Source organism: Oryzias latipes, chromosome 21 (assembly GCF_053564925.1).
Source record: "Oryzias latipes strain Hd-rR chromosome 21, Olatipes_Hd-rR_3.1".
Lineage (NCBI taxonomy): Eukaryota > Metazoa > Chordata > Actinopteri > Beloniformes > Adrianichthyidae > Oryzias > Oryzias latipes.
Genome location: NC_136257.1, coordinates 19,598,822 through 19,623,695, shown reverse-complemented (window position 1 = coordinate 19,623,695; position 24,874 = coordinate 19,598,822). Strand labels below are relative to the sequence as shown.

The following is a 24,874-nucleotide window of genomic DNA, read 5'->3' as shown; positions in this document are numbered from 1 at the left end:
GGCGATGCTCCTTTCTGTGTTCAATACACCACAGTCATGGGAGACTGCTGAGATAAAAACATGACTTGCATGCCTCTGATTTCTCTGTCGCCTCACTAGAAACAGGAAACGATTAAGGTAAAACGGGTTAGAAAGATCAGGTCTTTTCCTCTGCAGCTAATTCAAGGCTGAATGATAAAAAGACTTGTGTCTTTGTGATGCTAAAACACTTCAACACTCTAACCTGTCTTCTATCAGGAATCTTGGGGTTATTTTAGACTGTAGTTTTAATTTTGATGGACAAGTTAGTGCAGTAGTCTAGCTGTCATCTCAGATTAATCAATACAACATAGCAATATCTCCCTCATGACACCCTGGAAAGAGTTGTTCATGCCTTCATCTTCTCTAGACTGGACTACTGTAATTCCCTTTATTCTGGGATGGACCAGTCCCTCCTCCGCCGTCTTCAGCTGGTCCAGAATTTAGCTGCCCGTTTAATAACGGGGACGAGACGGCGTGATCACATTACCCCAATACTATGATCTCTACACTGGTAGCCTGTTTCTTTTAGAATGGATTTTAACATTTTACTCATGACTTTTAAGTATTAATTTTGGTTTAGCACCTCTCTATCTTACTGAGCTCCTACAGAATCTTCACCCTCGTAGAGCTTTGCAATCTGTGGTTCCCAGGACTCAACTTGTGAACAAGGGTGACAGAACCTTTTCAGTGGCTGTCCCTCGACTCTGGAATCGTCTCCCTTTTTCTGTGAGGTCTGCCAGATCCCTATAAGATTTTAAATCTTTGTTAAAAACTCGACTTTTTGCATTGGCTTTTAACACCAGAGTGGATGACAATTAGGCCAGCTCTATTAGTGTTTCTATTAAGGTTGATTTTACTGTTGTTTTATTGTATTTCACTAATTTCTACTTGTAATTTTTTTATATACCTGTGCAGTAGTTTGGATCTCTGGTAGATGTTAAAGTGCTTTCCACATAAAGATTGACTGATTGATGATTGATGATTGATTCAACCACATTCAGCGAAATAGTGATTGATTTTACAAGTGCTTACGGCCATCTTATGGCAGTCTTTGTGCCTCCTTCTAGGAGCACCTCTGTCATGATGCCCAGGGGAGGGCTCACCATATAAGATAATCTTTGGTATGCCATGGTTATGTAGTCTTGAGAAATGCCCTGTGTCAGTAGGAGCATGGCTTCAATACGAGCCGTTACTGCTTACTCACGGACTTCAACATTGTGGTGAAGTCACACCAATGGATGCCAAGTATGGTGCGCAGGCAATGTTGGTGAGTCAATATTTGCATTGATAATCATTGGACCTCCATGTCATCATTCAAGCTTGCTAGGCAATGGCAGACGAACCAATGGTGTAAAGGGTAAGGCCAGTACTGCGCAGACTGCACTCCACCATAAATCCCCATTGCACATGCCTGAGGCTGCAAAATGGGGCAACCTTAGTTCATCCAGGAAATGTAATACTAACTTTGTGGCTTTTGGGCTACAACTCTTGAAAGAGCTACTCGGATTAAAATCACATTTTTGGGGTGTTTTTTGGCATGTTCTTGTGGCAATTTTTGTCATGATAGAGGACATATGTTAAGAAAATTAAGCCTAAAATTGCATGAGTTTTTTTATTCAAATCATTGTGAATCAGAAGCAGACAAAAAATGTTGTTGTAAAAAAGCTTGTCGGTGTGACGTAAAAGCTACTATGGCAAGCCACAAGCTCCCTGATCCGCTCCATTCTGATCGTTGACTGTATGCGAGGACTGAAAAGAGTGAGTGGGATGTCAACCATAGAAAATGCATTGCTTCAGGTTCCAACGCAATGAAGTCAATTCAGTCACCATTTTTACACAATACGGCTGTCAACCATTTTGAAACCAGATGTCATCAGTAAGCAGTGATTAGTCGGAGTCGATCTGAATATACGTTTCTATGGCAACCAGTCTTCAATCAGGAGTAAGCATGTTGGAATATCACACCTCTTCCACTGAAATATAGCTTGTGAGAATCTGTCAATCAAAGGCTTTAAACGTTTAACATGAGACCACATACTTTTACTGAGGGATCTGATCTGTCAGTTTATAAATTGAATATCTTAGGCTACTGCAAAAATATCATGAAAAAAAATTTGGATTAGGAAGAACAAGTTAAGAAAAGGTAGCAAAGCAAAAATGATTATTCTGAAAAACACATTTTTACAAGACGTCACCGGATTTTGGCTTTTAGGAACCACCAGGTATTATATATTTTGAATGCGGGGGGAGGGGGAGGGCATCCACTTGTAGGTGATGTACAGTACAGACCAAAAGTCTGGACACACCTTCTCATTTAAAGAGTTTTCTTTATTTTCATGGACTGTGAAAATTGTAGTCACACTGAAGGCATAAAAACTAATTAACAATTAACACATGTGGAATTATATACATAACAAAAGATATGTCATATTGTAGGTTCTTCATAGAAGCCACTTTTTGATTTAATTACTGCTTTGGACACTCTTGGCATTCTCTTGATGAGCTTCAAGAGGTAATCACCTGAAATTTTTTTTCACTTCACAGGTGTGCCCTGTCAGGTTTAATAAGTGTGATTTCTTGCCTTATAAATGTGGTTGGGACCATCAGTTGTGTTGTGCAGAAGTCAGGTGGATACATAGCTGATAGTCCTACTGAATAGACTTAGAATTTGTCTTATGCCAAGAAAATAGCAGCTAAGTGTCCCCAAGTGCAGTCTCAAAAACCATCAAGCGCTACAAAGAAACTGGCTCACATGCGGACCGCCCCAGGAAAGGAAGACGAAGAGTCACCTCTGCTGTGGAGGATAAGTTCATCCAAATCAGCAGCCTCAGAAATGGCAGGTTAACAGCAGCTCAGATTAGAGAGCAGGTCAATGGTACACAGAGTTCTACCAGCAGACACATCTCTACAACAACTGTTAAAAAGAGACTGTGGGAATCAGGCCTTCATGGTAGAATATCTGCTAGGAAACCACTGCTAAAGAAAGGCAACAAGAACAAGAAGAAGAGACTTGTTTGGGCTAAAGAACACAAGGAATGGACATTAGACCAGTGGAAATCTGTGCTTTGGTCTGATGAGTCCAAATTGGAGATTTTTGCTTCCAACCACCGTGTCTTTGTGCAACGCAGAAAAGGTGAACGGATGGACTCTACATGCCTGGTTCCCATCGTAAAGCATGGAGGAGGAGGTGTGATGGTGTGGGGGTTGCTTTGCTGGTGACACTGTTGGGCATTTATTCCAAATTGAAGGCATACTGAACCAGCATTGCTACCACAGCATCTTGCAGCGGCATGCTATTCCATCCGGTTTGCGTTGAGTTGGACCATCATTTCTTTTTCCAACAGGACAGTGACCCCAAACACACCTCCAGGCTGTGTAAGGGCTATTTGACCAAGAAGGAGAATGATGGGGTGCTGTGCAAGATAACGTGGCCTCCATAGTCACCGGACCTGAACCCAATCATGATGGTTTGGGTTGAGCTGGACCGCAGACTGAAGGCAAAAGGGCCGACAAGTGCTAAACATCTCTGGGAACTCCTCCAAGACTGTTGGAAGACCATTTCAGGTGCCTACCTCTTGAAGCTCATCAAGAGAATGCCAAGAGTGTGCAAAGCAGTAATCAAAGCAAAAGGTGGCTACTACGAAGAACCCACAATATGACATATTTTCAGTTGTTTCACACTTTTTTATTATGCATATAATTCCACATGTGTTAATTCACAGTTTTGATGCCTTCAGTGTGAATCTACAATTGTCATAGTCATGAAAATAAAGAAAACTCTTTGAATAAGAAGGTGTGTCCAAACTTTTGGTCTGTACTGTATGGTTTTGTTTTCCTTATTCCAGCTGGCACTTGGTTTTGCTAGGGTTATGAGTGGCTGTAAACTAGCGGGAGAGAGTATAAACAAAGAGATGATGGGAAGGGGCAGGCTTACTTCACGTCAACGCTTCCACCCACAACTCAGAGACGAATCTCTAATGAACTACTGATGCTCCAAAGAAACTGTCCTAGAAAACGACAGTTTTTTGGCTTTTACCTAAAAACGTCATAATCATAATTAAAAGACCACTGGGATCGCTTTAAAAATAGATCAAAAGACGCTTGAGGTGGGACCCTAAAATAACGACAGCAGCTACAATAGTTACTGAAAATGGCATATTTCATGAGATTAATGCATTTTTTGCATTACTGTAAATCCATTTCTTAAGTTAATTTTACAACAAAAATATTCTAACTAGATTAATTGCGTGTGATTTATATATTTTCCATCTTTAGTTATTAGACATCTATGTTTCTTTCTTTAACCATAATGACACTCCTCTGCCCATTTGCGACAGGTCTACAAGTCTGTGTTCCACTATGCAAAAGCCAGAGTAACTGAGCTGTATATAATTCAGCAAAATTTATATTTACAAAATGACAGAGTGGAAGCTAAAAATTCTGGAATGCTCATAGAGATTTGTGCAGAGAGAGGCTCTGCTTCTTCTGGCTCTTCCACATAGCTTGTGCCAGCTGCTCTTTAGTTTCTTTCACACAGCCTGTTCTCCATCTCTGTGAACCTCTCTTTTCACCCTGTTGTGCCGCGTGAACTGCACCATCATGGAACGGGTAACACTTCTTTCCGCTGCTGTAGCAAATCTGTACCTTCTTCTGAGGTAATCACAAAGGCAAAATTACTGCTGCGTGAAAGGGTGAGGCGCAGTACAGAATGTGCCATTCGCAGCTGTATCCAAAATACCAGTTTGCCGTATGCAAGTACCAAACTTTTTAGCAACGTACCATCAGAGAATAGTTTAACAAGTATGTCTTTTTGGACGGTGTGAAGCTGGACTCTTTACTTTTTTAGTTTTATTTTCCCCCAAATAAACCTGGATTTTGGATCTGAATCGCCAAAACTTACGCTTATGTTTACATTTATAATTGTCATTTGTTTGCACTGCTCTATATTCAAACATTTAAAATGATGCACAATACGCTCTGTTGCTGTACAATTTTGAATTAAAACATATTGTTAAACATCTAAACACAGCTATGATGACTGACTAGTAGTTGCCTGTGCAGTTCTAAAGAAACAGACTAAAGTTTGAGAATCTTCCGATTTTCAATGTGGGGACAAAGGATTTTATTTTTTTAGTTGACCTGAATGATTTCTAAACTGACCTGAACATGGTCATTCTTAAGTTTTATAATTATATAGTTCTGCAAACTGAAAAGGAGAAATCCACATCTACAAAGTCAGAGTGCTAAGATGTACAGAATGATAAGTGCATTTCATTAAGTTTGAGTGATAACAAAGTTTTCGATCAGTAATTGTAAAATTCAGATATTCCGTATAGACTGATGCCTATAAATGTTTTTCATTTTTTGCTCTCTTTGAAAACCAATACTTAATATATCAGAAACTTAGAACATACCATGGGGCAAAAAAGTATTTTATCAGCCACTAATTGTACAAGTTGTCCCACTTAAAAAGATGAGAGAGGCCTGTAACTTTAATCATAGGTTAAATTAAATTAAATTAAATTCAATTATGAGAGACGAATGAGAAAAATAAATCCAGAAAATCACATTTGGTGAGTTTTAAAGAATTTTGTAGAAAGTATGGTGGAAAGTAAGTATTTGATCACCTACAAACAAGCAAGATTCCTGGCTCTCACAGACCTGTAAATTCTTCTGTAAGAGGATCTATATAAAAGACACCTGTCCACAACCTCAAACAGTCACACTCCAAACTCCACTATGGTCAAAACCAAAGAGCTGTCTAAGGACACCAGAAACAATATTGTTGACCTGCACCAGGCTGGGAAGACTGAATCTGCAATAGGTAAGCAGGTCGGTGTGAAGAAATCAACTGTAGGAGCAAATATTCAGAAATATAAGACATACAAAATGATCTCCCTCCATCTGAGCCTCCCTGCAATATCTTACCCCATGGGGTCAAAATAATCACAAGAACGGTGATCCAAAATCCCAGAATTACACGTGGGGACCTAGTGAATGACCAGCAGAGGCTGGGACCAAAGTAACATATTTTACCATCAGGGTTAGCTGACTAAATACTTTTTTGCCCCACTGCATTTCAAATACTTGAATAATGGGGTATCGTGGTAAATTAGTTACAACTCCTGCAATGGTTATTTTGGCCTTTGGAAACAGTCGGTCTGGATGAGTCAGGCCCCACGTAACAGAGTGATCACAGACTTGACAGTTGGTCAGTGCAGAAGAAGCTGGCTCTTTCCAAACACATTAGTAAGAACTTAAAACAAAGGATAAAATGTGGTTCAGAAATGTGTATGAGAAAAATAAATCACAATTCAAAGAGGATTTTATAACTAAGACAATTCAAGAATTTGACAGACAATTTGACAAGGAGGGGGCTGCTGGTAAGGTCAAGGACTCAAGAACCATCTCAGACAGATGTATCTAGGACATGGTCCTCATGTACCTTGTGTCAAGTGACTCCTAGATCAGACTTCAGCTTAAACCTGAACTACAAGTAAAAAGAACTGGAAAATCACTCACTATTGTAAAGTCCTTCTTTCAGATTAAAAGTTATTTACCGGTAGCTTTTATTTTGGAAGTCCAAGCCCCAGAGTGTAGAGGGACAGACGAGAGGAGCAGAATCAAGTCAAAGTGATAGTTTAAGGAGCCATAACATCTACTAAAGTTAGTCTTCTGTGTTTCCCACTCAAATCATCTTTTGATCTATAGTAAAACCGTTTGCAGTGGTATTTTAACCATCTTTTTGCAGTTTTAAGCCTAAATTTAAAAAAAACACCTGTTGTTTTTTTAGAACAGTTTCTGCAAAGTGGCAGTTGGTTAGATATTCAACCCGTCGTGGGAGGGACTGCCTGCGCAGTGAACCCCCCCCCCCCATTTCTAAGAGATCTCTGTTTACAAACTCTCCTGCTAGCTTACAGCTCCTCAAAACCCCAACCTGACATTACCGGTGAAACGAAAATGGCAAGCAATTAAAGCCATCTAGCCGTCCAGTTTTGAGTCAGATGCCAGTTCAAATGAGGAAAACAAAAACATACATGGATCTGGTCGTCTACAAGCGAATGCATCAGAATGAAGCGGAGCAGGGAGCTCATGACCCACCCGGCGTATTTTCTCACAAATGTGCTGTTTTTCAGATTCACGACGATCTGAATAAAGAAATACTTAGAGATGCAATTGTAAGCTGAAATTTCTTTATATATGTATTCCATTGTGAGAAAAACATCACAAGAACATGTTAAAATCACAATTTTGATCAGAGTGGGTCTTTGAGTTCAGCTCATTCATCTACCAGAATGTTTGACACAATTCATGCTTCTCTTTGTTGACCAGCTTTATGGGCTTCAGCAACTTCAGGGAAAACCACAGCCTGATGTTAGTAAATGCAAAGAGCTTCCTTAAAACTACTGAGAGTCACATGTTTATACTTGTGAGTAATCATCCATACAACACATTTCAATGTAATGTTTTGAGATTATTAATACCTGCAAGTAATAAACTTTATTATAAAACCTACTTGAAATTTGTCAACCCGTGTTCAACAAACACAGGCTGACAAATTTCAATATCATTTCACATGTATGCATGTTGTGGGTAACGCAGCTCTATTTTAAACACGTTTTTTATTTTTAACACAGTTTTTGCCTCTACATGTAAGACACAAATAAGGCATTAGGGAAAACTGAATTATGCAGCAGTGATGGGGGGGGGGGGTGATCATCTTCAAGACAGATGAATGAGAACAAGATTCCTATGAGCAGAAAAAAAAGATCCAGATGGAATTATCAACATATTAAGAACCAGCATTTCAAAGTGGTGAATGGCTGTCTTTGTGCCGCCTCTTTGAGAAGATTATACCTCCCTTAAAGATCTCAGAGAAATTTTAAATATTATTTTCAAGACACAACACAAAAGAATGACCTTCAGCAGTAGAGCTCCATCTCAGTTCATACAAAGAGATAACTAGTCACTGTTTTGTGTACATTGCTAAAAACACTTTTAGTGTTCCAGCGCCCAACTGGCAAGCACTTTGTCCCCCCCCCCCCCCGACAGAGCAGTACATCATTATCCTCTCCGTCACACGTCTGCTGTGTGGGAGCTCAGCAGAGGTTGAATAAAGCTTTATTTCAAGCCGAATCGAGAATACGGATGACATTTCTCTTCCAAAATTTTTCTAGCCTTGCTTTGCTGTTTTCACCTTGGGCAACAAAAACAAACAAACAAACAAACATCTTTCCATCCATCATTTCCAAACCACGTTTTGGTTGCGGTTCATGCCCGGTAAAAAAGGCATCTGGCTGCCCTCTGAACACCAACACACCAACATGCTCTCTGGGAGAAAAAAAACGCTCCTTTTTCCCTCCTACATTATTAAAAATATGAACATCAACACTTCAAATGTTTGCAGATGGCATTTCATTTTTGCAATGACTCAGTTTCTCTTTGTTTGATAGCAACAATTAATGGGCAAAACCTCTGTCAAATGAATGTTCTGCATCAGCGTGCACGGCCGTTGAGTGCTGGTAGCTTAAACTGTCCAGGCCTTAGGCTAGACTAAAATAACGCCACTCTTTGTAAAGTGGTGCTTGATTTTTTGCGATCCCTTTTTTAAAACAATATTTTGTCCAACCACGATTGGATTTTTACAAAAGTTTTAAAACAAAAGCTTCTCTAAATAAGTGTAAAATATTACCTTTATTTTGTAGTAACGCACATTTGGAGAAATATTTCGTTGAATATTTTGTTGAATAAACTGATAAAAAATTAGGGGCCGGGGTAAAAGAAAATTAAAGATCTATTGATAAAGGATCAACGTTTCCTGAATTATGAAAAATGTTTTTTATACTAATTTTTGGATTTTCTTTAATGAAACATTTTTTAATGCAATATTTCATAATTTTTGTTAAAATATGTTTTCCTCTGTTCCTCCTTCTTTGCCAGATATTTGTCAAAATAATGTCTATACATGTCAATATTTTAGATATTTAAATTCTGATCAACTAGTTCCAGCAATTCTACATGGTTTATTCCTGTGAACAAAAGACCCGAGAAGACATTAGCGAGAAAGATGGAATAACAGAACCAAGAAAACTCCAGATACTAGTAAAATAAGTATACCGTACTGCCCTAAAGCCAACATTGCTAAAAAACAGAACAAAACAATGCTTCACAATTACGTGGATGTAGTACTTCAAGAAATAAGCTTCTTTACTTTAACTTAAGAATTAACTATTTACAAACTTTCTCTATGCAGTTTTAGCTTCACTGCTATCCAACCAGAAGGTTCTACTTTCGTTCTTTTTTGTTCCAAGTTGAATTTTGCTGGAAATTGCTGCTTTTTGAAACCAGCCTCCAGTGGTCACTTAAACTGCAATATCTCCGTTTGGTTTCAAATCAAGGATGATGCTTGATTTGATTGCAGAAGCTTAAGCAAATGGCAAATAGCACCAATGTCCCCTTTGAAAGTATATATTTACCCTTGCAGCCCTGCATTTTCACTTTAAATCACTTAATGTGAGAGCAGAGAGCAGACTCTAGGGCCTTCAAAAAAGTACCTCAAACTCCTGTCTTTGCAGACTAGGTGTCCTTCATTTGGATATTGGGTGTTTAATATTGTTGTGTGAAGTAGTCACTTTGGGGGTGTTTTTTTCACAACACTATACTGAACCAAAAGATGAGAGTAAACTTTTTTTTGACACTACTTTAGTCTCCTAGGCAGGGACTTCAGACATAAGGCTTTTTCTTTACCTTTGTTTGTTGATTTATCAAGCAACGTCGGTGCAACATTTGTGGAAGCAGACACAGGCCAGCTTTGACATTGTGTGCCCACTAGCTGTCATTTTGTGAGAAACACCAGCTTATATACATCTTTGAAAGAGTTCTTAAACCCCAGGAGGGTTTTTACAGTTCACTTCCATTTTAGTTGTCATTTTTTGACTTCACACTGCAAGAATGATAACCAACTCTGGTGCATAGCACCAAACCCATACATACAATTAGAGTACAGTACACCAGAGCCTAAATATAGCCTTCATGTAACTGCCAATGTAAATAAACAAGGAGGAGAAGCGATGAGAAAAGTACAGAGGTTGTCTGCATGTCAGTAGAGAAATGATGCACTAGGAGAATGGTACTTTTGTAATTTCCGATGGGGAGAAAAGGAAGTGAGACAGGAGAGAGATGAAACCTTCAATTGCCTCTGACAGAGATGACAGACAGGAAGTATAGGCTCTTGAAAACCTGAAATTAGAAAGTTCTACCGCAGTACTTGTCCACCATGAAAAAAACTTGGTATACCTCTGTTGGTTCACAAAATTTAGCAAAGGATCCGGACATCTGAGGGCTGAAAGTGGAAGTGAAAAGCTACAGACAAGCCAGGCACGTGACTCACATTCGAGAACGAGCTAAACGCATGTTCTTTAATGCACGTCTATAGCCCATGTTGTTCCCACTGGACAAGAGGGAAGAGGCTTCTACTTTTTCTACATGCTACTATAGGTGGTAAGAGGCTTAGTGCTAAATGTCAAAGCAGTGCAAATTTCGCAAATCTTGCTCCAGGTGTTTTTTTCACAGCTTTATTCCGATATATGACATCATATAATTCCGGGCACAATTTGGGCAATTATCAATTTCCCCTCCATGATCAATTTTCAAATGGTTGGCCCTTCTGTGAATTAAAAAATAGATGCCATCCATGCATCACTAACAAGTTAGAGTCCCTGATTGGTCAGAGTTTGACCTGGTTTAACTTAACATTTCAATGCTTTGTACAGTGAAAAAAAACTTGCGTAGCTACGTGCGAACGCAAGTTCTGAATGCGAAAGCCTGCTTTGAATTTTCATTGGAAGTGGTCGCTTGAACGCGCGTTGCCGAGTGTGAACCTAGCTCAACGCTATTCATCTCTCAAAATGAGGACTAATGTAACTGGGCAATCAGTCGTTTCAAAGCCCCGTAGTTTTCTTGTGCTCACCCGCCTCAGCAACATTTGTCCTCAGAACAAATATGTTTCAAAATTTGGCATACATTGGCTGCATTTGATATATACAACATACATATACATTGTTGATGTCAACAACATGTTTGCAAAGTTAAGACAAACTGTTAACAAAAAATAAATGCAAAACATTATGTTCCGTTCCTTTTCTTTCCACTTTCAATGGGCTCAAAGATTTTCAGCATTTTAATGAAAAGCCTTGCGAGCGGCTGAAGTCACACTGTAACAGAGCAGTACATTAGATCTGGCCTACTGTTCTCCTCTGCACGCTTCTGTGACAGCTTAGCTTGTTGCTTAGCAACCCCCTAATCAATACCAGGACCTTAGCCGGAACAATGCAGAACAACGAGAGGGGAAATAATGGAGGACTATTTAGCTAGGAGCCTCGCAGCACAAAAGCCATGTCAGGCGTTATTTTAGTGTGCATCAGTCACCTACGGTCTCCATTAGCAACCTCTTTGTTACTGTTGGCTCGCTGAATACTTTTGTAACAGAGGTGAAGAATGAATTGCACAGAGTGAATTGATTAGATTATAGACATTAGACACCGCATCGCTTCCTGAATCACATATTTCTGAAAAAGAAGCAGAGGGTTGGTCTAGCATGGATGAAAAGTAAGAGATCCTAGAATGGTCGCTTTGCCGACTTCAGTTAGGGAAAACTCCAGGACTCCTGTACACTTCTAAAAAAGTTATTCCACATAGAAAAAACAGAAATAAACTACAAATGTTTTCTTTTTATATGCATAATGGGAACTAGCATGTCATTAGGTATAAACTGTAGAGCAAATTTGAACTTCAGAGATGTTTTGGCACTAGCAAAAGTTTTCTTGTTTCAAAGAAATTAGAGCTTTGAGCCTGAACTTTAAGAGAATTTATGTTTGAGGTTCCTTCCAAAGACCAAACATTTTTGGGGGGAAAAAATAAAGAAAAATATGCACGATACTTTATAGGGAGTATGATAGAAGAGGGATTGTCTGGTTAGAATCACAGAATGACTGATGTTTAAAATATACTTTTTTATAAACAAATTTGAATGACATTTTTTGAATGAGTTCTGAGGAAAATATAGTTTCTAAAAGGACCAAAAACTTCTTTGAAAACAACATTTTTCACATTTAAAATATTACTTTAAAGAAAGTTAAAAAAAAACAATTTTGCAAAGGTGACTCATTTAAAATAATTAATACAGAGCACAATTTTAATATCATTCTGATATCTGATGGAATTCATATTCCATCAGTCATCAGAGCAACAAGTATAAATAATCAATTCTGCAGAATTGCTGAGGTATGGTTGAGCTATAGTTATCTATACATTTATACCTGACCACTTATATGGTATGTTTGTCAAATTTCAATTTAGATTTATGAGATTTTTTTAATGAAGCATGTATTATGTTGATGTTTTATGCCATCTCTTTAAAGAACAGACTTTCTTCACTTGATTATCCCAAAAAAGGCAATAGAAATAACTTCCTCTAATTAAATTTTTAATTAGGTTCTGGCATTACACAAATGATATGAATTTATTTATCAGCCTGCAGACATTGCAGGACAAGACTCCTTACCAGTTTAACCACTTTCTTAAAACAAAGAAATTGTGCAGAAAGTTTATTTATTTGCAAAAATTCCAATGGGTTGGTGTCAATTTACTGTATTATTGATCAAGCTTTTTTTACTGATCATCTTCTAAAACTCCCTAGAACAGCAGCAGCTTCAGTTTAACCAAAAATGTAAAATAAATGACATTTATGAAACTTGGGGTTTGAGGTGGTGAGGTTTGGTTTTGGAGATAATTGAAGGTGTCTAGATTTTACATAAAGAAAATTTATTAATTGGAAATAAAGGTTAATTTAAATAACTCACTGGAAAAATACACTAAAATACTGAATAATGAAGCACTTTTTGGGTGACTGGTTAATGTATTGTCCGTCTTCCAAACACAGCATAAACAATACAGCTGTTCCTTATCTCATACAGCTGTGAGATATTTCAAGGTGTTTGAAATTAATATTAGTTCTGTAGAACCACAGAAGCATCATATAGAAGAGAAAAGTGTAAAAGAACTGACTTCAGCAGTAGTTAAAATAGTTCTTTTCCTTTGGGCTGCTTTCCTTAGGGGAATGCCACAGCGAATCATCCACCTCCATCCAATCCCATCCTTTACATCCGCCTTGCTCACGCCAACCACCCTCATGTCCCTCCTTCACTACATCCATAAACCTCCTCTGAGACTCTTTTCTGATAGTTCAAACCTCAGCCTCCTTCTACCAACACAATCACTGTCCCTCCTCTGAACATGGCTTAAAGATTACAATCTGGCTTCTCTCCCTAATAAACAAATAAAAGCACTCTTCTTTATATAGCTTCCATCACTTGGCACTCTTCTCTGCCCTTGTCCTCTTCATCTTCCTCACCACCAGAGTCATAGAACACACCACCACCCTCTCTGGGACGGCTGCGGGCGCAAGACGACCAAGAGGCAGGATCCACAGCCAAGTGTAGGAGAAGTAGTAGAGGTGAGCCGGAGAGGAGGTACACCGTCAGGTACAGGGGCACAGATGAGCCAACTGGAATCTGGTCTCCTGTACACATAGGACTTCCACCTTTTTTCTTTCTATCATGTTGCCCAACACTAGTTTTCCCCATCAAAGTTCTTACTCTAAGCTACCCTTCTGCCTTTCCTTTTCTCTGTCTACCACCAAACAGGCCTTCCTCCTCTCTTTCTTTGACCAACAGTAGTCCAATTTCCACTGGCACCCAGTTCGACAGCAGCATCGGTGGAGATGTTGTCAATGTAAAGACGGTGTTTGTGATTCACATGATTTATTTATGATTCGGTGTCAGTTTTACTTCAGATGCCCCTCCTGACACAACCCTCCCCATCTACCAAGACTTGACACTGGGACACATATAGGACCTAGGCCGAATCCGAATTCTTCCCCAACCCCTCCGGTTTCTCCAATTGTAGGGGCATTTGGAGGGATAGGGGGTGAACAAAGTTTTTTGAAGAGGAAACCCTCGCAGCAGAGGGCTCTGTGTCCCTCCGCTGCGAGGGTGTTCCGTATCGCGATGTGCCGCAGAACACGCATTTCTTTACGTGGTTGTGCAGTCAACCATCTCCAAGAGGCACAGATGTAAAAGTAAGTACTAAAACTGATGTTATGCATTTAGCGAGCGCTGGCAGCTACTCGCTAACGTGGATGACCGGCGACTATTGATGACGTCATTGAATAGGAGTGAAGTCTGAATAAGACAACACTTTTTTTTTTTTGAATTCTCTGTTTGGAGAGCTAAATGTAGGGGTAGGGAAAAGCTGTAGGAGTTGGAGAAGAATTTGGATTCAGCTTCAGAGTGTGTCCCTTGTGGTAGTATTAGTAATTGTAGTTAACTTTCCGCCATATCTTCTCAGGGGTCACTTCCGAAAATTAGCTTTCACTGATTCGCACAAGTGGTTTGGACAAAGATTTTTACGCCGGTTGACCTACCTGACACAACCCTGTGGTTGCAATAGTAGTAAAAATAGTAAAAAATGGAAAACATTACCAAAATATCAATGTTTGCATTGTTTTGCTGAGATAGTATAATGATTTTATTTTGGAGAATATCTGTTCCCCAGACGGAGCTGTAGCAGCAGTAGAATCTGGTCAAACACTTCAGTTGAAGAATCAGAGAGAAACTATGACAACGGTGGGCAGCTTCTTAGATTATTATACATGCACTGCAAATTTGCGATGTATCCTGTCATATTCCAACTCTGAAAATGAAAATGCAAGCTAATGACTAGGAGATAGGCTCACATTTTACGCCCAACATATAATTATTACAACTGAATATTGTTAAGATGTTCAACAGTTATGGGTCCATACTTATGATGCATCCCCATGCTTCACGTGTGGGGAGCAGTTCTTTCTGTTTGTGTGCTGCACAAATGTCACACGCTTCTTTCTTCTTTGGAACATGCCCTGCTGTTGCTCTGCAGGGGATGACAAGCTGAGCATAGTGCAGCTTTCAAACACACAGCTCACATTGTGGTGTCAGTTCAAATAAACAAACATGTGCTAACAAGAGAGAGCAGCCCAGCCGATGCAGATCTGCAGTTTAAAAAAACCATGCTTTCAAGTATGCATGCTTTAAGAGAAACCCTGCTAATTAAGATTCTGTCCAAATATTAAAAGATCTAGATATTCTTATGTTAGAAGTATTGAGATCTGTTAAAACTTTAACATTACATGTATGTTGTGGATAGGTGTTGTTTTTGTACATAAAGGCGAAAAATAGGAACCTCCTCCGCATTTCCAGCTTCATCTGGAAACAAACCAAAGGTTTCTAGGGCATTGTGACATTCCTATTGATTCTTACATGATGGGTGTAGTACAGTAATTTGTGAAATCACAAAAGTAATGATGACTACATCCAATCTGGGCTGATTTAATGCAAACTATGAGTAGCTTTTAAATGAAACTTAAAAATAAAAAATAAACTTAAACTTTTAAAAGCTGATTGATTTCTATTCAATTATTTTAATTTCTTACATCAATTTACAATACCCCCACTGCTTTGTTCCAGGTGTCAGAATCAAGTGAAATCTGTGGAGGTGTGCAAAAAAAAAAAAGAAATTCCAGGTTGAGCGTGTAGATCAGGCCCCGTGAGGTGTGCACGTTTACAGGCAGGTAGAGGGCTGAAATGTGGATGTTTCTGTGCGAAAGGCGAGTGGGAGACCGGTGTCATCCAGCCCACCTTCCTGTGCGCAAGTGGGGGAGGAGCCGAGCGTCGGTCAGGTAAATACAGACTGCACACCACCGCATCTCCGAGGACATTATTCCACTTCTTGTTTGCAGAGCACTTTCACAGTCAAGTGAGCCATCTGCAGCACTGACACCTTTATGAAAAAACGAAGAGCTTTTAATGCATCCAGAGTGCCGTGCTCCCACATTCACAAGCACAAGATTACAACCTAATGAACCTCTGACACCCACTGCTTTTGTTGTATTATTTACATCAAACTACATTCATTTTTGAGCTGAAGATCACAGGGCCATGTTATGGGGCGCTCAGGCCATTAATGGCTACCAAGAAAAGACTAAAGAAACAGAAAAAGAGCTTAAATATAGAGAAAAGAAAACACCCTTTACCACACGTAGGAGGGATTAACACTTTGGAAGTGTGGTGCATGTAAAGTGTATAAGAATGGTGGCAGAAAAAAGGGAAAAATGTATTTTCAGTGAGGGGCAGAGATTCCTGACTGAAGCTAAATCTATTTAAGAGTGCTCAGTGTTGCAGAGGGGTTTGCGTTTGCTTTGAATTTGTAAAATTTATGATATTTTGTAAAGTTTTCTCAAACTCAAAATTGACCTAAAACTAGGTTTAAAACTATTCTTATAACATTGACAGTTGGTTTCCAGGGCTGGGCATTACTGCAAAATGCCGATTCTTTTTTATTTCTAATTTAACATAATTCAATCAAAAATCTATGTATTTCTCAAAATTATACCATAAACCAACTTTTATTCTGCTTAGACATACTATTTTAAGTAACTAATAAATAAAACTTAATAATTAGATATTTTATTACATAATTAAATATTTTTTCCTTATAAAAACAAAGAAAAACCTTTTTTGCCTAAAATTAAGTTACTTCAATGAAAAATCGGCTCACAGGTCTGATGAATTAAAAACAACATTTTTTAAATGAAAGTCAATTTGTGCATCTGAAATAAGTCAAAACAATAAAAAAAAAAAACACAATTGTCCTGTAATACCAATCCCTGCTGTTTGGACATAAACAAAAATAAAACTAAAAACAGGAACAGTAAAATATTTTCCCCCAACTTGTTTGGCAAAATCTTCAATCGATATATTAAGTAAAAAAAACTTTATTTAAAAAAAAACTGAAATAAAAGATTTGTTTAAATGAGCAATAAAAAATAAACAAGAAGGTTTTAGACCTACAGTTGGGGATGGTTGACTATGAAGCACAGAGTTAGTCCAAAACGTAACAGAAGACATTAACAACTTGTTTGAATATCCATGATAACCAAAAATTAGTTGAGATTTTAAGCAATATCCATCTCAAAAAGTAAAATAAATTTAAAAAACATCAGATCCTATAGCCTATAAGTCCGGACCAATCAACTGAAATGTTGTGGCATTAATTTAAGACATTAAGGCAGCTGCAGACAAACAACTGTCTTAAAAACCTAATTTCACTAAGTCAATCCTATCAAAAAAAACAGCAAGAGCAAAAATAATTTATGCTAATGCCGTTTAAAGGTGAGCTTTTTAAATCAGTTCGTGTACCTCATTAATTGCTAAAATGTCCTTTAAATCCCTAATTAAACCCAGATGGATTAAAAAAAAACTATTAAGAAAATAGTTGTGTAAAGTAGACCACATTGAACATATCTTTTTATTTTAACCCTCCAGCCAAAAAAATTAATAGCCATGAACTGAAATTTCAATAAATTTCCAAGTAGAACGTTGTATTCCAATTTCCTTAAGGACTCTATTATTAAATTATTTAAGTTCACACAATAAAGTGACTGATCTCATACTATTCATACGAATCACAACATTTCCATTTTCAAAATAAAGTGAATGGCACAATTTTAGATGTTAGAGCACCTACATGTCCTGTCCGTGATGCATAAAACTGTAACTCCATTCAAGTCTGTCTCACAAAACATTTGCAGCATGCCTGTCACCTGTCTGAAGGCCTGTGCGCTTTAGAAACGTATGCTTCACACTCTGTACATTTTGTGCCGTGTATTCCCTCATGATGCCGACACGTAGTCCTCTTTGCAAGCTAAACTGCACGGGATGCTCCATTTTCACACGTCTGCCCTCCCTGGATCAAGGTTTGGTCTGCAGTCAAAGTGTGCGCTTTATATAATTTGCTCTCGGCTGGGGAATGCTTAAAATATGCTTTTTGTTTTAGAGCCAGTGCAAGCTAATTACATGCACCCTTATCTGTATATGAAAAAGCAGGCACTGTATTTTTCACTAAGTAAAAGCACCCAGGCAGGTGTGGAATAGCCTGTGGGCATTTTTGCTGATTTGTGCTCCCCTGTTATTATTTATTTTTGCCTCAAGTATAGCACTTACAAGATTAAGGCAATAGCTGACACATTTATTTTTCCCTTCACTTGATATAAAATAATTATTGTCCAGCCTTATCAGTTGGCTGTTTGGAATAATAAAAAAAAGGCTATTTTCAAATAAAACCTGCTATAAATTGCCAAAAGAAACTTTGGCAATTTAACTCAGTTGAAGCTACTTTGATAGCTTGATGTAAAACTAATCCCTTAGGCTTGGAAAGCAGTATGACACATTGTGCCTGGCAGCAAACGTCCTCCATAAATAAGGAGACGTTCTGAGAATTCTCATGAATTTTACAGTGCAATCTAAGAGGAATAAATCAACATCAGGTTTTAATCAGAACGATCTAAGGAGATCCGAATGTAATGTCATGTTTTAATCACCTAAGCTCTCAGCCTGGGCTTAGCTGCATGTAGATCAAACAGTTCTTGATTTTATTTCATTTTATTTTTGTGTGCGAGTAAAATGGGATTCCATTTTCCATCCCCAACATACAAGTTTCAAGTCGTATCAGATAAATATGTTCTACTTTGATGAAACATAAACCCACACTGCCTTGTCGTTTATTGAAGGCATCACACTTTATCAAATCTATTTTTCAGCTCAGACCCTGAAGCCACCTTCATCACCAAACAAGTGATCCAGATGACATTACCCGGCAGAAGAGCGGCGAGCGCAGCTGAATCAGAGACTGACCTGTGTCGCTTTGGCTGAAGACAGCCATGGTTTGTCCGCCCACTGTTTGCATAGTGAAGGGATGATCCCTGGGGACCTGCACTGATGCATCCTTCTCCTCCGCAGAGCCCAGGGCCGCCAGTTCCTCACTCAGACTGAAACACACCTGAGGAAAACAGCTTAGTCAACACAATGGCTGGCTAGTCATATTACCAGCTGGCTCTTTATTTAATCAGATCAGGTCAAACATGCTATGGTGAAGCTATTGATTGCTGTGAGTCAGTGTGTGAACAAACAGATGGAATACAACAAAGCAGAAAACAGCAAGAGAAAAAGTGCTGGGGTTGATGCGATTACTTTTTTTTTTTTAAGTGTTTGGGGGTGGGGGACAATTTCTCACCTCAGTTTTACCTTGTTTTCTGTAAAGAGTAGAAGCAAAATGATCAGTAGAGCAAATTACATTTTTTCACAGCTGAAAGTACGCTATCTCAGAGTAGAAGCTATGCATTCAACCAGTTTTAGCTTAAGGGTGATTCTATAATTAGGGGTAGATTTCATGTCAAGCAAAAACCCAAAGTATCAGTATTCTTTTTAAATAAATAAACTACATGACTCTATAGTATACACCCTTAATGTGTTAAATGAATTGATTGGCAAGCTTAAAATCATATGATCTTGAAATAATAAATATTTGATTCATTATATCATCAACAGTGTTACGGACAAATGTGTAAAGCAAGAGATATATAAACATACAATATATATGATAACAAAGTTGTTTGTAAGTGTTTCAGTCCATTAACAAGATTTTTAGAGTTTATCTGTCCAACTGATCTGAAAATAGGACTTTTGAGCTTCACAATGGGGATTTTATGTGAGCATGTCTCAGAGGATGACACTTTTTTTCCAACACTAATCCATATACACTGAATGTGTGGAGATCTTCCCAATTATTTTTTTTACATTTCGTCCAACCTATAAGAGATTTATGGCACAAAAAACAGTAGAAACACAGTTGATGGAGAGTAGCACAGCCGACTGTTTTGACAGGTAACACGGTTAATATTGCGGCCCCATAAAACCTTATCCAAATCATATTTTTACAAGCTTTTTATGTATTTTTGCGATTATACTATCTGAAGCAAAATCACATAAACATAACGGTAACACAGTTGACAATCAATATATTGACTTAACATGTAGAAAAGAGAGACTTGCCACATAGTCTTTACATTTCTCAACAAAAAAGATCCAAATGATGTTGATCATGTGACTTTGGACCAAGCCACTGTTGATTTATGGAGGGGGGGGGGGTCAGAAATTAATGACTTAATGTGCATAAAAAGCAAAATAAATATTTAAACATGTTCATCACATTGTAGTCATTACTTTGAATAGATATTTCAGAAAAAAGTTACATAAAAAACACTTTAATGTTATTATGAAAAACATAACCTGACTTTTATGAAATTGGACAGCATGATAAAACCTAAAAGCTACAGTTTTGTATAAGTATTTTACACACAAAAAAGGACTCTATTCGCTCTTTATACCAAAGAGAAATATGTAAATGTGCCTTAATGTAGAAATGTCCATTGGCTGAAGTTAATAGCTGTTGATAAATGGACATGACTTGTTAGAGCCCCTCATGATAAAAGTGGGTCAGATAACTAAGGTTAAAAACAATAAGGTTTTCTCATACATACTTGCCAATTGTGATTTTTCCAACTTCTCCCTTTTCTGTGGCTTTGTCCCATTGCTGTGATAAGTATTTGGGTACCTAAACGGGAGTAAAATAATTATTTGTTAGTTTGTTTTTTAATTGGACGGCTTCCGTTTGTACGTAAACAAACCTTAACGAGCCACACGCCTTTGCTCTGTCTGACTCCGGTCAAGTTAACCTCCACTTTGTTTGACATATTTCAAACGACGAGGACTTTACTGTTAAACTATCTTTTTATCACACCTGTGGGTTTTCACGCTTCATAAAATAGACTTCCTGTCAGGCTTTTCAGAATAAACGCAGTAAGGGAGACGGTTGAAAATTAAAATGACAGACATTTTGTCGTGTGTGTTATTTATTTTCCTATTATTAAAACTACTTTTTGATTTAACATTCCGTCGTCACGAAATTAAAATTCTTAGTAAAAACATAACCTACGAAGTGTCATAAAAAGGGAGTTAAAATAGGTTTATGGTGAAAGTAGTGAAAAACAGGGGCGCATCCAAAAGGGGCGGGGCATAGCCACTCCCCGAAGCTCATTGGCTGCCCTCTGAGAAATTGGGTCCGCCAACTCAATATTAGACAAATCCTGACCAAAATAATTTAGTCAACATGTGTAACCGCTGATGGAGTAGAAATATAAATAAATTAAATCTAAATAAATAAATCAATTAAAAAATGTATTTGATGTAACACATATATGACTGATGTTTTAGCTCATATTAAAACTACATTTTCAGAAACTTTATACACTGTACAGTTATACAAAAATATAAACAATGAATGAACATTCAAATAAATCATTAAAGATTTAACATTTCAAATGATTTTATGTTGAGAACAAATTTCAAGACATTTCAAAGCTTTTTGGGGTTATTTATTGTTAAAAACTAATTGATTCATTATATAGTCTGAAAAATACAGAAAAAAATGGGATTTTCTGACAAAACTTCAGCCAGGAGTAGTAATAACTTTATTAAAAAAATTAAATGGCGTATTGTTATTTTGGTGGAAGCAATATATTTCCAATGCTAATAAAAAGAAAGAGTACATTTGTAAAAAAAAACAAAAAAAACTACATAATACAAGCACATACAAAAATTAAGAAAAGGGGCAAAGCCAGAAAAAAGTTAAAAATTGTTTGAGGTGAACATTTGAAAACTATATAGTAGTGGCTTTTTCTCAGTTTTTTAAAGAGTACTTGTGTTGTATGTTTAGTATGCTTTACAATGAGTAACAAAAGTAAGGCATTTTGGGATTTTTATAAAATTTTACACCTGCATTTGTAAAATTTGTGGAAACATCTGCAACTAAAAAGAAATGTATTGCAGATTTGAAAGCTAACACCTCTTTTATTTTTCATTTTTGACTTTATGATTTTAATCAAGGCAAGCCATACTTACATTGCATATTTTATAAACAGCCTCGGGTTAGATTAGCCTCATTGCTCAGTTAAAAGCAACAACGTTATTTTAATACATTTTATGTTTAATTTGTGGTCATGTTTAGTGAAAAGTAACAATATTTCTTTCTAAAGAAACGGTAAAAACTTCTTCCCAACCTCCCAGCACGTCAGTGTGCAAGCTTAGTATTATCTGACAGAAGATTGGAGGAAAACAGAATTGGCCTCCCTTGAGAAATTATTTCCTTTTGAAGCCGTTTGCTCCAGACAGAGGGTAATTTTGTGCTCGCTCCAAGAGTTTTCTTTGCAGCTCTTAACACTCCTCAGGGCTTTTCTGTCTGAGAAATGTTAGAGCTCTCCTACAGAACATTTACTGTTGGTTGTTTTACTGTCCAGCTGCTGTTGACGGTAAAGATTCAGGAAATTTAACGGGCTCTCTTCAGGAAATGTGGATTCTGACGCACATTTACACATGTGAGGAGGTTTGCAGAGAAAAGAAAAGGTGATCAGTAGAATAGCCCCCTCAGGAACTCTTAGGACAATCTCCACAGCTGTTCTGTTCTTGTTATTTTCCTGATTTAAACAAAAAAATGTTCCTTTTGTTCATTTCGGCTGTCCTGAATATGCAGTGTGTTTGGCATGGTTAAAGGGGTGTGTGCTCCTTTTCCACAATCATTTTAGGTCTGGAGAGTGACTAATCAGTGTGTTCATGGAAAAACCATTAAAGGATTATCAAATAAAAGGGGGCCTCCTGTTAAAAAGGTCCAAATTCCAGGTGTATTTTGACAACTGCAGTTTTGTTGACCATATAACAGTTTACAAAGAATCTGGGTAGCCAATTAAATGTAAAACTGAAATATTCAAACAGTATTTAGCAATCAGTATCATAGAATTTATTGGAATTTCTCAAATAGTAATGCTGATTTTATCAGATATCTAAAAACATGTAACAACCTTTAAAAAAGGGAGAAATGAATTCTAAAAAATCTGTGACTTTCACTTTGTATTCACTACCTACTGTTGCATTTATTTCGCTAATCTTATTTAAGCAATTTATGTTCAATTTATTATCATGTTTCAAAGATTTATAATTAATTGAATGCAGATGACCCTTGTCTTGAAAGAGAAGGATTGCATGCATAATGTTATGAGCAGTAACTAACTTCAGCAGACAAAAACCGGATATAAAGATGTGCTGGTAAAGCTGCTGCATTAAATAAGTGAAGATCAGCGCCAAAATTAATCGTTCTGATTAAAAAAAAAGGTCTACTATTTTCCTTTTGGTCCAAGCCTCATAAGGCTTTTGCATATGAAACAAGTTCAGTAAAGTTTAAGCAAAAATATTAATAATAACTGTGGCAGGATCAAGCAATATTTGTAGAGCACATTAACACATACCAAATAATTCCAAGAAAGAAATACTCCATTTTTTACTCAAGCTTTGAACAGTCGTTTGAAATTAGATCGTTGGAGTATACTGCCATCTAGTGGACAACCACTGGAAAAACGTTTGAATGAGAGGATGAATGAAGCAATGGATGAAACCTAAAAAAAAACCCACAGAAACTGCAATGAACTAGTTGGATTTTGGATTTTGAAATTGTTTATTTCAAGCAAACAAAACAAAACAAAAAACACAGAATTGTACATCTATACAGAGATGTATCAAAACTTAGGATAATTAGTTGTGGCGTTGATTAGAAAATTAATATACATGCGCATCCACACACAGTTGTGACTAATTCCATTGTTACTCTTAATCATAGATAGACACAATAACTCCTATGCATACAGACACTGAGACTATTAAATATTAAGTTTGTCAAAGAAGAGTTTAATAAAACGCTGAAAAGGGGGTGGGAGGAAGCAACTTAAATAATCCCACCCCTGTTTTGCTGTTTCATCAATCTGATGTCTCAGAAAAGAAATCAATTCATTCAAGATTTAAATTGTATAGTTATGTCTGTTTGTTTTTAGTTTTGATAATGAAGATTATCATCTTTGAGCAATACAGTCAGGGAATAAGGTTTAACTTTAATTTTAATACACACATTTTAAGACATCCTTATATTTACATTCAAAAAGTACAAAAGTATCAAAAATATTTTTCATCAGCAAAGGTTTTTTGTCAAATCAACAATTTTGACTATTTTGACTGCACCACTGTGCAGCCCGTCATGGTTATTTTTTAATGTTTTATAAACTAATAACACAATTAGTTTTAAATCATAAAGACTGGCTTAAAAAATTAAAACTTAAAAAGTGAAACCTGTATTGTACGCTGTCATTTCGTGATGGGGTTATTCCTTTGACAATGTTTACTTTCAAACGTATTTGATAGTCATTAAATAAAGCACTTCCAAGTAGGTCAGAAGAGTAAAGAGTAAACTTTGTAAAGTTTAGAAACTGAGTTGTTTAAAAGTTACAAACTAAGCCACCGAAAATTTTGATAGTTTTGATTTGGTCTGTTTGGTAATTAAATCAAAAAATAAACTTTTTCCCATTAGGCCTTACTCTGTTATCCAGCAGCATACAAAGTCTTGAGTGATTATGGTCACGACTTTGGTATCTCATACACTCACAAGGTTAAAAGAAGGTTTTAAAACCCCATTGTTAGATAGAGATTTGAGCATTCCAACAAAAAAAACTTACTCTGTTTCGCATCTTTCTCTTCAGAGTAACCTGACAAATCTGTGCAACACAGACAGTGATGCCAACTGAGCAGCTGTCAGCACTTTCTCATGAAACTCCACAGAGGAGAGCTCTCACCCACATCAAGACTTACGCATAGAGCCTCCAAAGTTCCCCAGGCTTCTGCTCACAGCTTATCGGCTTTATTCGGTTCTGTGGAAAGTGTGTGTAAATACAACACGCTAGGTGAGACGATAAATCGCAGGCCCAACTTCCTTCCATTACGAGGGCTTGGATCTGGGTGAAGCTTCGGCAGTCCTCTTCATGTCC

At 37.4% G+C, this 24,874-nt stretch overlaps 1 protein-coding gene across 2 annotated transcripts in view; it reads right to left on the bottom strand.

Annotated features, from left to right (window-relative positions):
* LOC101164354 (general transcription factor IIF subunit 2) overlaps positions 1 to 20,818 on the bottom strand; it is a 49,652-nt gene extending 28,834 nt beyond the window's left edge. Inside the window, exons 1-4 of one of the 2 annotated variants that reach the window (XM_078939862.1) lie at positions 20,642 to 20,818; positions 20,495 to 20,568; positions 19,189 to 19,207; positions 18,810 to 18,954 (exon numbers count right to left, since the gene is read on the bottom strand). In XM_078939862.1, coding sequence (XP_078795988.1) covers positions 18,810 to 18,954; positions 19,189 to 19,207; positions 20,495 to 20,568; positions 20,642 to 20,707 — 304 coding nt within the window. In that variant the 5' untranslated portion in view covers positions 20,708 to 20,818. The remainder of the gene's footprint in view (positions 1 to 18,809; positions 18,955 to 19,188; positions 19,208 to 20,494; positions 20,569 to 20,641) is intronic. The other variant, XM_004081687.5, reaches the window with a different exon arrangement.
* Between the last annotated feature and the right edge of the window lie 4,056 nt (positions 20,819 to 24,874).